This window comes from Dreissena polymorpha, chromosome 15 (genome assembly GCF_020536995.1).
Source record: "Dreissena polymorpha isolate Duluth1 chromosome 15, UMN_Dpol_1.0, whole genome shotgun sequence".
Taxonomy (NCBI): Eukaryota; Metazoa; Mollusca; class Bivalvia; order Myida; family Dreissenidae; genus Dreissena; species Dreissena polymorpha.
This window is the reverse complement of record NC_068369.1, coordinates 40478654-40495880: the sequence shown is the minus strand read 5'-3', so window position 1 is coordinate 40495880 and position 17227 is coordinate 40478654. Positions and strand designations below refer to the sequence as shown.

Genomic DNA, 17227 nt, shown 5'->3' with positions numbered 1-17227 from the left:
TAAACATTTTTGTTACCCATGTTAACAAGCACGTGATGCTGATTTTCCATAAACTCGTAAAGAAATTGATTACTGGTCGTGATTCTTGTAAGTTGAATTTCAGTTTCAGAAATTCGGTTTTAATAATGCTGTTATCATTGGTTTTCCCACAAAATTGGTCATCACTGAAATTTTCCCACCAGGAAAATGACACAAAAATCATGGCGACGACAAAGATCACTATTGTGTGAAGCTGACTGTCTATCCTGCTTCCAGCGACAAAGTTATCAAACAGGATCACAAGTGGAATAAACGCCAATTGCACGATAGCCGCGAAAACGCTTAGTGAAAAAAATCCTCTGCGTCCGAAGCAACCTTGGCAACCGCCCTTGCTTGTGCTAGGTTCTGATGCAGTGACCGGATACAATATGGACGGAAGCACGGCTACTCCATTCAGCAGCAATATCCCGCGAACAATGTCCATATCCGGTAGGATGATAAACACTAAGGCACAAAGACCAAGTGAATGAATGGTTTCCATCGCAATACACTGAAATATGATGTGAAGTATCAGAATGAACTAACACGTAATAATATACTTTATATGACTTCGTATAAATATCTTTGTGATATTTGTGAAAAATATTTTTCACATGAAAATAAATAGGATGTATCTTCTTTTTAAGAATACATTTTATACGCGATTGTATAATACATATGTATTTGAAACAGGGAAAATATTCTTCACAATAAAATTCACAATTCAAAGGTCTTACAAACAGAATTGCTGGAAATCCGGGAAATGGAAAGGACCCAAACATCCATTTGAATAGACTGGTCAGGAACGTCAGGAAGTACGGAATCATGATAGCAACCGCAAGGAGTAAGTGCTTTCCAGCCGCAACTGTTTTTCTTTCCTGTGAAACAAAGCAAAATAGCGCTATATATCATATTATCTATTTTAAATTGCGTTGTAAGTTCTTATTCCATTTGTGTTCTAGACTATTTTGATGATGCACAACCGTTCTCAAGTAGTTAATGCGAATGCAAAGGTGAAAGATTCCTGCAAATTTGTATTTGATGCGTAACTTATGTCATCATGGGAACCTCGAGATTACCATGACCCATGACTAAATAAAATCAAACAAGTATTTATCTAAGTAATTATCGCTCATGTATATCTGCTCTTACATGATAATGCTGTAATGCAAATATACAAATCGTTTCATCGACACTTACATAATTTAAATGTATCAACATATTCCTTAATGAAAGCCCTATACCTCTGCTTGCGAGTCCGTGGCGTTGGCAGCTATGTTGTACTGGTAGGCGACTAGTGTCATTAGACTCAGCTTCTGTGCCACGGCACACCACAGGAGAATCGCGAAAAACAGGATGTAGGCAACTGCTTTGATGACCTGCAAACCGCGATCCTCGTCAACGTCACGTACTTTGCGGTCTCTTGATATGATTTGTGGAAGGTCCCAGAAGCTTTCAACATAAACATTTCGTTATTAGAATTGGTTTGGAACAACGACTTATTATATGAAAAATCATTGTTATGTGTGAGGCATGAAACTATTTAAAAACACAAGGGTTTTATTTTGAGGTATACACATTAAAACAATTAACATCAAAAGTTGAAAAAAATGTAATTGAACAGATTTACGTCTCAACTTATTTATATATACAGCGGTTTTAACATTTAAGTTTTTCTTTAAAAATCGAACTGTGTTTGTTATGTACGATTTAAACAAAAATAGCGGATAAACAAATATTTTAGTCATACTGCTGCTTAGGTCCGTCTTTTGGAGGATCGGGCGCCGCAGGCTGTAATATATATGCATTCATTATTATTATAACAAATTGAAAGAACTGTGCAGAATCTAATCAACGCAAAGATGTCAATTGAGTTTAAACATTTTACATGCATTAAAATTACAAAATGTCAATACATTTCTTAAATAATTAATGTTTCAGTGCTCGCAGTTGATTTATCATGTACCTTAAACCAAACAAAAATCACTTCATCACTCGGTCATTTAGGGTCGCGCATATACTTAAGTTAGGCTGCATAGCCTAGAACGCTTCATTTAGTCAATATTATTTAAGAATAACATTGAATCTTGAAGGCAGTTAATCAGAATTTCTCCAAAACGATCAAAAGGTCAATAGGAGAATTTTGCAACAACAAAAAAGCAAAAAACGATTTCGTTGTTATAATCATTCGTTGCGGACTAAAATAAATGTAAGAGGTATCGCTGACTATTTATCCAAATAGTACTCATCAACGCATCATAAAAAGTATCATCATATCACGTTTTAATATGACTCTTTGTTATTAATTACCCCTGGTGGTGTCGGTGGGCGAGGTCTTATTCCATGGCTTGATTGTGAATCAGACGTTCTGTTTGAATCAGAGCTGCTTCCACCTGACTGCAATGTAAATCATAGTGCCAACAACACATGGAAAACGATATTTTTAGTGAAATGATACAATTTTACGTTTTGTTCTAATTTCTTTACAGTGACCTGATCTTTAAAATATGTTTTAAATATGTAAAAACGTTGTTGTGCATTATTCTCGGATTGCTGTTTATAAGTAAACAGAATTTCATTAAAGATTCATGAGTACTTAATGCTGAATCGCAAAAACAATTTTGAGGACAAACGGACGGACAGACGAATATAGAGACAGACGATTGAACAAACTGACGAACACACTGGACAGACGGACGTTAAACTCATATTCCTATAATAACATAATGTGTTACATGCACCCTTTAATAACGGTTTGCACGTTCGGTTTAGGCGAATTAGGAACTGTGAATACTTCAATAGTATTAGTAGATTTCCTTTAAACTGCAAAAAAGTGATACTTTCAGCTGATGCATAAACAAGCTTAAAGTGTTGTATTTATAAGTCTTCAAAAAATGCAATCGTTTCTTTTTTAAAACGTAGTTAAGTTCATTAACTTAGTTAAAGTTCATTAACTCACAGGATCCCATAGTGTCTTCTCCAAAGTCTGATGAGTATTACTCGATTTTAAAGTAGAAGCAATATTTTGTTAATCGGAACATAACTAATTATAACAAGAGCACCGCCTTGCGGGTGCAGACCGCTCATCTATTTTCTTTTTAAAGGTGAAGGGACTCTCATTTTCAATCACAAAGGAGGGAGGGGTGGAGTGAAGAGGGGTATATAGTGAGGGGGCGTGGACATTTATTACATTATCTTCCAAAAATGCGAAAAAAAATGCAAAAAAACATTCGGGGGGAAGGGGTGGGGGGGGGGGGGAATCTTGGGTGCGATGGTTGGACGGTATTTCAAACATAAAATAATAAAAATAAATATTTGTGTTTTTTAACCGTTTAAAAAAAAATTGGGGGGGGGCTGGGGTGGGGGGGGGGTATAGTATAGTGTGAGGGTGTGGTGGTCATCTGTGAGATGATCATTAAAAAAAAATTAGGGGGGGGAATTCGGGGGGGGGGGGAGGGGGGTGGGGGGTATTCTTGGGTGCGATGGTTGGACGGTATTTCAAACATAAAATAATAAAAATAAATATTTGTGTTTTTTAACCGTTTCAAAAACAAATTTGGGGGGGGGGGGGTTGGGGTGGGCGGGTATAGTATAGTGTGAGGGTGTGGTGGTCATTTGTGAGATGATCTTAAAAAAATTAGGAGGGGGATTCGGGGGGTGGGGGGGATAAAGTACAGTGTGAGGGTGTGGTGGTCATTTGTGAGATGATCTTAAAAAAAATAGGGGGGAGAATTCGGGGGGGGGTATTCTTGGGTGCGATGGTTGGACGGTATTTCAAACATAAAATAATAAAAATAAATATTTGTGTTTTTTAATCGTTTAAAAAAAACAATTTGGGGGTGGGGTGGGGGGTATAGTATAGTGTGATGGGGTGGTGATCATTTGTGAGATGATCTTAAAAAAAAATCTGGAGTCTATTGTGGTATGTCAGGTAAGAGTAGTTTTGTCAAAGTATCAATCAAATCTAATCATAAATAAAGAAGTTATTGCATTTTTAGCAAAATTTAATAATTTGACCTTGAGAGTCAAGGTCATTCAAAGGTCAAGGTAAAATTCAACTTGCCAGGTACAGTAACCTTATGATAGCATGAAAGTATTTGAAGTTTGAAAGCAATAGCCTTTATACTTTAGCAGTAAAGTGGATCGAAACACAAAATTTAACCATATATTCAAAGTCAAAAAAGGGCCATTATTCCGTAAAAATGACAACCAGAGTTATGCAACTTGTCCTTTTACTGTACCCTTATGATATTTTGCGAGTGTTCTAAGTATGAAAGCAATATCTATGATAGTTTAAGGGTAAAGTAGACCAAAACACAAAACTTAACCAAATTTTCAATTTTCTAAGTATAAAGGGCCCATAATTCCGTCCAAATGCCAGTCAGAGTTACATAACTTTGCCTGCACAGTCCCCTTATGATAGTTAATAAGTGTTGCAAGTATGAAAGCAATAGCTTTGATACTGTAGGAATAAAGTGGACCTAAACACAACACTTTACCAAATTTTCAATTTTCTAAGTATAAAAAGGGCACATAATTCTGTCAAAATGCCAGTCAGAGTTACATTACTTTGCATGCGCAGTCCCCTTATGATAGTTAGTAAGTGTTGCAAGTATGAAAGCAATAGCTTTGATACTTAAGGAATAAAATAGACCTAAACACAAAACTTAACCAAAATGTTCAATTTTCTAAGTATAAAAAGGGCACATAATTCTGTCAAAATGAACGCCAGAGTTATCTTACTTTGCCTGCCTAGTCCCCTCATGATAGTAAGTAAGTGTACCAAGTTTGAATGCGATAGCATTGATACTTTCTGAGAAAAGTGGACCTTAACGCAAAACTTTACCGGACGCCAACGCCGACGCAGACGCAGACGCCGACGCCGACGCCAAGGTGATGACAATAGCTCATTTTTTTTTTCAAAAAATAGATGAGCTAATAATGAAATGCTTTGTGATATACGACTATTGGTTCAACAAAAAGCAATGACCAATGACTGGGGGAAAAACATCCATATCTTTGTATATACAAATAGCGGAATTAGCATTTAAATGAAGAAAGATTTTAACTCTACGCTGCATCAGTAGTCAAAATATTATATGTTTTTGTGACGACCATTTGCATTTCAAAGTCGAATACAAGTTAAGACAAATCAAGATAATAAGAAACGTCATGTTTGATATTTTAGATTATGTTTTACTTACATGTCATCGAATTGCCTCGTTTTTATTTAAAACTGATCAATAAAAGCTGCTAACATTGCTATAAGATTAAATTATAGCATTTGGTATTAAGTCCTTATACACTTACACTCCATAGCATTTTTGTATCACGCAAACGATCTGGATGAAAGTTACCGTCTCCATCTTCGAGTATGCTTTCTGTTTCCGATTTTGGATGGTCACTATTGTCACTGTCGCTTTCTATTGATAAGTTTATTTCCTCTCGTTTATCTATGTTCACTTCTCGCCATTTCTCCTCTTCTTGTATTTTGCTTTCTTCTTCATCCCTCTTACGTTTGTCTTCATTTGTACGTTTTTCTTCAGCTTTGCGTATTTCTTCTGCTTTGTGTATTTCTTCAGCTATGCGCTTTTGTTTAAGTATTTGTACTCCTTTCCGCACGCACTTTGCAACCTTCTTTGCCGCATTTCGTTGTCTAATGATGATAAAGACTTCGAGAAAGTCTTCAACTTCGGAAGTCATAAACACCTAGTATCAAAACATATAACTTCAGTTAAACTTTAATTTGAATCTGTAACTAATTTTAAGTAAACGTGTTTGTTGTGCTTAAATGCAATCTTAGCGCGTTTGAATGTTGTGTTCCACTCTTCTTATAAATTGCATTTTAAATCATATTATCTGCTTGCCCGTAACTCTTATGTTTTTTTTTAAATTGTACTACATTCTAGGTCTGTGTCAACGCATCATAGATATGTAGTCTTTATTTAAATTAGAAACAGTATTCCGGCCCATAGTTTTGCCCCCCACCCCACCCCCCCCCCACACACACACACCACAAACATGTATTGTTGGATGGCAAAGAATGAGTCGTACCTTTGTTTTTCCAAGACTGTATTTTATCCGGAACATCAAAGGCGTCTCTGATAAAATTGTATTTGCAGATTTCATGTCGTCCTTCGTTAGATTGCGCGAAGGGGCGACAATCCTGTACCTGCAATAGTTCAAACAGCATATATATTTATACAGATATTAGGTATAGAAAATCGTGTTTCTGATGGTACATGGTTTAGTTATTATTGAATAACCGTTTTAGCTTTAAGTACTATTCAGACTTGTCACCTCTTAGTGTAACATTGACCAAAAGTTAGCGTATTGTTACCTTTGACTTCAATAATTGACGGTGGCCACATTGCTCTTGTACACCTCAAACGGATCAATAAACCGGATATTTTGTGACAAGTTAAAAAAACAACCTCGATTAAATTGGCCATGTATAGTCCAGACAAGCCGCATTTCAACAATACAAGTATTTTCGCCATGGACTTCAACATTTGATCTTGACATTGAAGGCAGCACAGTCGTTATTGAATGACCCACCGTCTATTTAAGGTAAAATTTGGTCACTTCTATTTTTAAAATCCTTCATTGCATGTTGACGTTGTAGCCAAGCCAAGTTTCCTAACGGACGGACGTACTGAAGGCATGCAGTCAAACAGACATGTAGACATATTTACGGGACATAGCTATTTGAATATATATCCCCAGTAGCCTACTGAAAATGTGGTTATCCTGGCGCGATTTTTTTTTAGAACAGGTACCTGCGCACAAAGTCTGCATACGATATCCGCACGGGGTATCCCTTCTTGCGTATTTTGGCGACCTCGGCAAGGCCATTATATTTGACCTGCTCGCTTACAACCTGGTCTTCAAACATGTTTGGACTGTGTGCGTTGTTGGCTTTAATACACCTTCGGAAGAAAAAATATCCCATAAAATATCTGCAGAAGATGCAATCGTTTCTAGACCAGTAATGCATATGATAAATAATAAGCGCTTTTATCTGCCGAATCGGGTTTTTTTTTTCAAAATATTGTTGAAAAGTCACTGAAAAAGTCACTAATAGACTTTTTTATCGGCGTATAATTGAATATTTGGAGCAGTCTTTGTGCAAGGTAACATGGCGCCGTACCTGACAAAAAATGAATTGCCCGACTGCAGTTTGTCTAACAAGTTAAGCAACGATTTCTGAAAATACAAAAAGTGTAGACAAATTTCATAGAAATCTGAGCATGTAAATATGTATATCCTTCGTCATTTAAAGGACATTCTTTGGAAATAAACTTGAAACATTGATTTTATGTTAGTAGATCTAATGCAGTTCTCTAATAAATATCCTTCTTGGATACGTACCAATTTAATCATATATAATACATTTGGAAATTAACAAAACCAAATCACTATTATCCAACGAACAAATTTCGATAACACCATGTTATTACAAAATCAGGTTTACCTTGATAAACGCCACCAGGGTTTGGTCTGAGGTTGTCGGTGAATGGTGTTTTTTATCCGGTGCTTTTACGGTCCCAAACTTCGTCCTGAGGCTTTTAACAATGTCCACAGCCAGCGCCTCAGTTTTAGGAGTGGTTTTCAGTTTATCCTTGTCATGGTTATCAAATCATAGTATACATTCTTCAACTGCAGAAGCTATGCATACTTAAGAGTTCAGTTTCAGTGTATTCAATGTAATACATTTGAAAGTTAAGGATATAACATGCTAAGGAAAAATAAAAAATAGTGACACAACTATCTGCTCTGTACATTTGTAACGAGTCTTTCGTAAGAAAAGATAAATGCATTGCGATCAAACCAGTTGGATGCATTGATACATTTTAATAACATTTTCCTTATCAGATATGATTAAAACCTGAGATCTTCTTACATCATAAAACCAGTTATTAATATCACATGAAAAAGTACTCGTTTTTAAGTATTGTACCATCAAAGATAGGTATTTATTTCTATGAAATGTTCCTCGTTCTCATTCATTCGATTTGTGAATATTCCGAATATAAACAGAAACATAAAAACGTAAATACTCGTTGTAAGTTTGTAAAGGGTAGGAACCATTTATCAAAGTCTAAAGATGACCACTCGATAGTTTTATAAAATTTCACTTAGTTGTGTAAGAGAAGATTTTTGTTTTGCTGAAATATTAAATTACTACTTCAGATATTGCATATTTGGTATACCAAAGGCATAAACACATATTATTAAATATTCAAGAGGGACACATCAGTATCATTAGAAAGTTATATCTAATTATACATAGCTATTTAACGGAAATCGTGTGAAATATTCGCTTTCAATATGTATTTAAGATCATTTCGGATAATTTTTTATCAGAGGATAAGGATAAGATGTCGTTTAAATATTGACAATATTTTCCACGACGGTGGAAAAATGCTTTTCATAAAAGCTCGACTCGTGGCTTCCGCAGTTTTGTGAGCAGTTTTCATTATGTTAAACAAAATTCTGCTTCAATAGAAATCGATTAGGATTTATCAATAGCTGATATAGTTCATATCTACTGTTGTGCTTAACAGTTTGTGCATACCTTCGAAAGCGCCGTTTTTCCAACCAAAGGGCCTGCGGGAACACCCATGATTTTTGCTCGAGTTGATTTTCTTATTGTATGGGGATTCCTAGATGAAGATATAAATGATTTCAACAGTCGAAAAAATACGTGAACGTGTCAAAAGATAACACGATCATTACATGTTGCTTGACATAATTACAGAGTTTTTTATCCTTTAAATATATACATGCAAAGCAGTTCTAATCTGGTCTTACAGATAAATGATATTGTGCATATGTAACTTACGCAGAAATTGTTCCCGTTGGTCCTCGCTTCACCGTAAAAAGATCACTGAGAAATGGGTCCTCGCTGGCCATCATGACATCTATGAACTCTTGATTTAGCCTGTCACGATTCTTCTCTATAAAGCCAGTTGTGTCGTACGGAACCTTTGTAATAAAACGGCATCCTAAATATACTTTGATTCAATACATTTTACAGTGGAGGTAAAACCATCTCATTACAATGTGCTGTTAAGACAGTATTAATTATACATCGACTATTTGAATTTCTTTCAACAACTTTCTTTTTATGTGTGTATTTTTCAGTTTATTCATTTTTAAGGTTCAATATAAAACATAGGACAGGAAAAACGTCCGATTTGGCTAAAAAGTTTTCTTCGATGAAGTTGTGTTGTTGATTGTGTTTGCCTGATGACTTAAATGATCCAATATCTCACCATGGCTGCAAAGTGGTTGATACCAAACATACGCTCCGCTCCACGACAATCGAAGTATTTGCTGTCTTTGAATTGTTGTTTTACACGACGAAAAAAATCTTGGTCTGAGCCTTGTTTGAGGATGGATACCTCGTTTAAGATATCCAATAGACCCAAGTCTTTCTACAAGTACAGTACATATTGACAAAACGTTAATGAATATGAGTTTATGAGTGCATTTAGAATCCTTTATGAACACGATGAGCTCAAGTGATGATCAAATACACAATCCATGTCGTGTCTTATCGAACGCCTGTTGTTAAGATTCACGAGATATCAATTATTCAAAATTACGAAGAACTAATTTGTGAAAATTAATTTGCATTTTCCTTTGTTTGAAAATAAACAGCCCAAATACCTCATCAAACAAACGTAGAAGTTGATCATTGTTCTCGAATTTGACATCATCCAATTGAACGCCCTCTGCCGCGTACAGTTCCATCTCCATGGTGAAGATCTGCTTGTTCATAAAGTTCTGCAACTTCTCGTTCACAATATTGATGCATAGCTGCTCGAAACTGTTGGTCCTGAGCTTCTCAAACCCAGCAATGTCGAGGATACCAATATTTGCTTTTATATCCTGGCTGAAAAAAAATCAAATGTATACGCCAGTAGAATCGCTCAAAGTTATTTTTATTTCAGAAAGATCATGCCACAATTATATAAACGCATCAATCTTAAATTTTATGCATATATACCTTAACAATTTGTTTTAATTGCTTGAGCTTTATTTGGTAGTTTTTGTAGTTCCAAATCAACTGAACAGTCTCTTTTTGTCAAATATGTGTATATAACATTTCAATAAAAAAATGTAATCAAAATAACTGTCCATATCAAACTTCGTGAAAAAACGCACTTACCCAAGTCTATGTGGATGAAGATTCTGGTTGATCATGCGTACGAGCCATCCAAACATGCGTTCATAGAGAATTTTTGCAAGGGCATCTCTCCCGTCTTCAGCTTGCTGAACTGTTTTGTAGACAGCCACTGGATCTTCTGTTTTAGTGAAACTGAGCGATAACTGGTCTGTGGTTTAGGTTTGATTTTAACTGAGATCGTGCATATAGAATATCTAAGCTCATTTGGAAAATGTGACAAAAATAATCAATGCCTTTAATGGCAGAAAAAATGCGTTTCAACAACGCTTAATACATAAATATATTTACAGATATAATATTTTAATGAGCTACGAACCGTTTCCGAGACTCTGCTTTGAAGCAACGAGTGCTTCTCCGAACGTAATGTCCCCCAGTTGAAGTAACCGTGCAGCTGAAAATATAATTATTTGTTTATTAAATATTGGAATAATTAAACATTCCGGAGACATTAACATAATATAAATACCTTGTTACCATGTATTAATCCTGTATAAATGCCAAAGATTTGAACTTTATTGCTTAGGAGAGACATAAGGGTTATATCTTAAAAGTGAACCTATTCGTAAATCATGAGTTCATTGATGTATTTAAGAAATTCATGTATTCATGTGCATGAAAACAACGCGTAATGTATGATCTGAAAACGCGTACCAATTTTTACAACCAAGCGAATAACTCGATATGTGTTCTTAGAAATAATGTCATTTTGCTAGCATCAAATAAATATCGTATTACAGTTTTACCATGCACGAATGGTGCTGCATCTTTGATCTGTGCTATCCCTCTGTCGTTCTCCTCGAATGCAATCTCGGTGATGTTGATAACTGCCGCCAACATGGTAAGTACTACCTGACTGTCCTTAACAAATTAAAAGAAACATACATACAAATGTTCACAATGCCGAAATAGCAATTTTCTGAAATGCAGATGGAATAATTAAAATATATAAAGGGATAATCAGGTTGCAGAGCCACAATTCCTTTGGTTTTCAATTAAGTATATGAATACACATCGTGAACGACAATTTAGAAAAGGGCTTATCGTTTCAGTTTGAAAAATGTCAGACTTTAAAATGTACTGATGGCATGTACTTAAACTTACCACTTTGATTTTGTCCAATATGTTCATTGTTTCGGAGAACATCTTTTTGTAACTGTCTGTTCTGTCAACATGGTTCGGATCGCTTCGCAGAATCCTGCAAATTTAGTAAAACGCATGTTGCTTATTAAAGCCATGTTCTCAAATATCAGTTGCCTATTTCTTAAAGATTACTTTATGATTGCCCTGCACATCAGTCTCTACTGTAATGTCGATTGGTGTCAGCTTATTCGAGTTTATAAAACAATATGCATGTTGATGAAATATATTCATGTAATACTTGAATCACTTATTTATTTAATGGCTTTGTGATAAAGGCTGAACCAACTGAACTTTACGGGGTCAATAAAATTCTCGTACGAACAACTTGCCAAACTTCATGCAATACATTGTGTTGTGTTAAAATCCGTTAATTTCCTAAACGTTTCAGATATGTGCATCGATAACACCATGTATTCACCTGAACTGGTCAATATCTGAAGCTAGGAAAAGATCTTCCATTTGTGTTTGGGTGCAACCAGCAAACATTGCATAAAATATGTGGAATATGCCTTCTCCTTCGCTCTGATGGACGATTCTGGATTTCTCGAGCATGTAGTCGCGAACGACAGCTGAAATCATACAAAATGTACGCATAGAAAATATGAAGCAACATATAAACAATTATAATTTTGCTGTAACATACAGTTGCATTTCCAATCGGTTTAATCACCTCTTTAGTTCTTACCGGTATTGGTACAAATATGTTACCTCCCTTTACATATAAATCGATAATAAATGACGAGTAAAATAGTATTTAATCACGAGACGATCAGATTTCACCATATAAAATAAGCGAATCAAATCATATACGTTTTGCGGATGTGCCAAACAAACAGTTATACATTGAATGAGACTGTTGTATAAAAGGAACATACAAATTATAGCAATTTGTTCAAAACTTTCGGAATGACAATTTACCAACTTTAGTCACGAATTCAAAATATAAAAGAACATTAGGAAGACTCATTCAGAAGAAACAGCTTCATTTATGCATCGCCATAATTTAAAATTGACAACATCTAAAAGCATCACAAACAATTGAATAATCTGGAACAATTCTGTTGTATTTCCGTTTAATGAGTGGACCATGAAGGAGCCTTTTCATTCAAAGGACGCTAGTTTGGCTTGCGCTAGAAACTAACATTTTTCTTTTTTTTCCTTTAATTCTCGTCATTTTCCTGGAGCTTTACAGTTCGTGATTAAAACCTAGCAATTTATGCATTCACTGAAACACTTTTAAAAAAGTCCCAATCTATGACCAAGTACCAAAATCTTCAAAATAACCAACGATCACATGTGTAGAACAAAATGACTGTTTATGAGCTTATCGTTATTGTACATTTTGTAATAGTCGTAAATGTGTGCGCAGTTTACACATTAATTACTTATAACTATGCAAGAAAGTATAATAATGTCAAATATAAATACCGGAACGAATGCTACCTGATTGATTACAGATTGATTGCGAAAAAAATTCGTTTAAATGCTGAAGTTTAGTAGAAATGTGTTTTTTAATAAGTTCGCTATATGTTGATGGGAAATCACATTAGCAATTTCTTTTATTGTTTGCTTCTGTTGCGTTTAAGAGATTGAATTTGCGAAACACGCCTACGATTGGTCCTTCCAAAGAAATAAGCTTTGTCTCAATGTGTATTCTAAGCCGATGCAATCGAGCTAACATCTGTTGAAACTTTTTAGGTGTTGGATTAACCTCTAGTTATTTAAATGCATTACCTCCTGCCAGTTGCCCATCGTCTTTGAAGCTCACTTCGAGGTACTTCGCAAATCTGCTAGAGTTCTCGTTCAGGGTGGTTTTAGCATTTCCAAACGCCTCCAAAAGTGGATTTATCTGAACGAAACATTGATGGTTTAACACATTTTAATAATTATTTTTAGAATGACTATTTTACATTTTACTACATCACTTATATTGCATATAACTTCACAATGATATCATGACTTTAAATCATTATACAAAAAAATGAAAGCAAAAAGAGTAAATGTTACATAAAAGCTTGTGTAGTACTTGTATAACTTTAAAAAATCGATTAATCGATGCAATGAATGGTCTGCAATGAATTAATCCTTAAAATATCCTCACCTCAATTAGCTTGTTGTGCAGCTCCATGTCCCCGCCCTTGCACATGTGTACGAGGTGTTTCACCATGTACTTCGTGCTTTCTGTCTTCCCCGCACCACTCTCGCCAGAGACAATAATTACCTTGGTGAAAAAAGAGAAAATATGTTTAGGCTATTCTCGCCTTTGTTAATGCCAATTATATTTTAATGATTAGTGTGAAGCAAATTATTGAACTTTGCTTAAAGATGATGATATGCAGTAAAAAAAATGCCTTTAATATGAACACTTATCGTTATCAATGCTAGGAAGAAATTTAGGAATCCACATATTTACATAATTAAACTCGAATTTCGGATTGAAACTAACAAAACTCGCTTTTACGTTTCTCGGCAATATTCAGCTTCTATGGTAAGTAAAGCTCATTTGTAAGTTTAAGGACTGCCCAGCTACCACATGATACATTTTGTGTCATGTGTTGGCCCACAATGAAATCTCTTATACTAAAATGTCGTCTTTAATCGCAGCTGACTGCGCCTGATTGAGTGCGATTATTCAATAGCAAGGGTGTATTTATCTGATAAATATGACAAATACTGTGCCTTGGCAGTTACTTATTACAAAGTGTTAGTTGTTTTAAGCCAGTTGCTTACTGCTTATTCATGGAAGTTCTATAGCAGTTTTTGATTGCAGATTATTGCATAAACTTTATCTATAATGCCCTCTGGCGGGGTACAGAAACTTGGCAAAAGGAGGGCTTGAACGATATTAACAAGGCGATTCACGTGCCGTTCAAGCCCTGTTATGTGTTTTTCATATCCATAAACTGGTCCACGCGCAGTTACTTCCCTAAATAATGGCATGATTCAATGAAGTTATTATGAACTTTGTTAATAACTCCAGTCTTCGACGACTTTTCAAGCATAAATGGGTAACTGAATAAGCACCAGTTTCCTCATGCATGCAGGGATAAAGGCAATGAATATTTCAATCCACTTTTCAAATTATACCATCTGCACTCTCTTGCCAACAGCTTTATTTTATTGGCAACGTCAATGAAGTTAAGAATATTTACTCAACACTTTCAACAGACTATGCTGTAAATGTAAGTGTTTATGTACCTTCAACGATCCAGCTGTATGCTTGAAATACTTCAGTGACAATATGTTGGCAGTATTAATTTTTAGAAAATTTAGTTGGAACGAAATAAGATAGACCTGTACGAAACTGTCGAAAGAAACTTCTATGAAAACAATGACTTATTCTGACGATATATTTATCCGCAACGACCAGTAAATTCCAAAATAATTCATCATTTCTTACTTTGCGCGGCTGCATTTCAAATGTGCATTAATCCACTTTTTTAACAAATTTTAAATCGAAAACTGCCCATCCGAAGGTTTTTATAGCCTCGTCATGTCTGATGATGACCGAGTGAGGCATATGTAAAACACAACCTGAACTGTATGACGTCATATGAAATAATCGAATGATTTTGTCGATGTCGAATGAACAAGACATATTGTTTTCAATGTTATTTTAATTTATTTTGGTATATTATAATTGTTTATGCACTCGGTGTTTCGAAGCCCTCGAAAACGTGTATTATCCCTATATTGATAATTGGCATTTGGTGATCGCTAATTGCTAAATGCCAGTTGTTAATTGATAGACGCTTTAAGCCAGTTGCGCATTGCGTATGTATGACAGTTTTGTGTTCCCTCTAATAGTTGTTGATCGCATATTGTTGAATGAAATGTGATGATAGTATAATTGCTTAAAGAAGAAAACATTGAGAAACTGGTATAGCAATTGTCAGACAGCAAACAAAACCTCGCAATCAGCAAATGCACCGTCACTTTTATAGATCTTTTTTCACTTTTACGGATCATCACACTGTGTCATTCACAAAAATACCAGGGTGCGAACAATTAGGTACAAGGATTTAGTAAAACCCTCGATAGATCGATACAGAAACATTCCACGAGATATTAGATACCCCATGATACGTTTCGTCCTACCTGGTCAGTATCGGTTTGGAGCATGCGCTTGTACGCAGCAGCCGACACTTGGAACACGTGGGGCTCCAGCCCGCCAACCGCCTGGTCATAGTGGTACTGTTCGTGGATCTGGAATTCGTGGATATTGATTGTCAGGTGTATCTCGATATATTTTTGGACGTGTTTTTCTATAATGTATATCTTTTTTTACATCTGCATGTGTTGTATGACGTTCAAATCATGACCACATTATGTATTAATTCATGTATTTATATAAGAAGAAGAATTTGTGGCGCAATTCAATATTTCATTATCTCATCATTCTCTATTGCGAAATATAAAAAACAAGTCCCACTGGAATGGTTACTTTTATATTTTACTTACTTCATCTAAGTAGATTCGAAGTGGTTTTCGTGGGTTAATGGCAATCAATATGTCTTTGATGTTTGTCTGAAAATATCCAATTCAACATGAGTGTAATTTCGCTCAAGAAACATTATTTAACGCGAAAAATATATTAGTGTAAATCTCTTTTTAAAAAAGTACACCCCTTTTGTCTGCGATGCCATATAAGCACCCATTCTACCCGCAAGTAATTGTTGGTTTAAGTTTAAACCTATTTATTTTACCTCAATTGCATAGGAAGCCTGAGGCTTATTTAAAATGCTCTCGAGTCCGTTGCCTGGGACAAGCTAAAACCAGTACTTGGTGTCTCTGGGGAGATCTAAAGAACGCTCCCACAGTTGGGATCGAACCCGTGACCTCCTGGTCGCCAGGCCGACACCTTTTCCACTACGCCACGGCGACCTACTATTATGTAAAAATATGGTTGAAATTATCCGCTTAAGTATTTCAACCTGTGTAACGGTCAGAAACGTTCTTTTGGCTGTTTTTGGCGCAGTGGTAGATTGTGTTTCAGTTCTATTAGGTTCTGCGGAAAACCAGGTATTACACAGCTTTAAAATAGCGATGATCAGATGGTTCACTATGAAAGAGCGATGGTGCACGAACCCTGTGTGTTTCAATGCACAGAAACTGTGAGACATAATTGCGTTAAACTCGTTTGTTGTCAAAGGCATAAATATCATAACACGTATCCCATCGGTCACATTTTATTAAAAACTTCCCGCCGGTCGATGAATTTTGCTTGTAACCATTAATATTGTTTCAGCCTTGACAATAATATGCCAAAAACAAGTATTAAACACAATTAATCTTTTAAAGGTTCTTTGGTTGTTGTTCGATTATATGTCTGAGTTGCCGAACGACGGCAGGGCGAGGTAACCTGCATAATTTGCATATTTTGCTCTCAATATTTCATGATGTACTTCTTTTGATCGCTTAAGATATTTCCTTTACCCGGGATTTGCTACAGCTGTTTAAATTGTTTTTTTTTACGTATCAATGCCACAAAGAAGACTTTCATCTAATGGCGCTGCTTAACTGAACTACATACAGTTCAAATTGTGGTAACGCGTAGACGACTATACCTAAATATCCAATAATAAAAGGTTAAAAAGTTACGTACAAAAATTGGTTATCGATCAATACTGATCAATAAAAGATCCATTCACAAAACAATACACTAGACAGGTATTTGATTTTCAATAGCATAATTATAGTTTCCAATGCTAAAACTTCAAATTAAATAATGTGTCTGTTTGATTTCTGCATTTAACTGACATAAAGCCCATGTATAAGCTTATAACAATCCTTATCATAGTTTGAAATACGCGAATTATTATTATTATTATTATTATTATTATTATTATTATTATTATTATTATTATTATTATT

General features: G+C 35.3%; 1 protein-coding gene across 1 annotated transcript in view; it reads right to left on the bottom strand.

Annotated features, from left to right (window-relative positions):
- The window catches only part of LOC127859936 (uncharacterized), a 155372-nt gene that overhangs the window by 137486 nt on the left and 659 nt on the right, over positions 1-17227 (bottom strand). The window contains exons 2-3 of the mRNA XM_052397571.1: positions 15815-15880; positions 15452-15559 (exon numbers count right to left, since the gene is read on the bottom strand). Of these exons, the coding sequence (XP_052253531.1) occupies positions 15452-15559; positions 15815-15880 (174 nt within the window). The remainder of the gene's footprint in view (positions 1-15451; positions 15560-15814; positions 15881-17227) is intronic.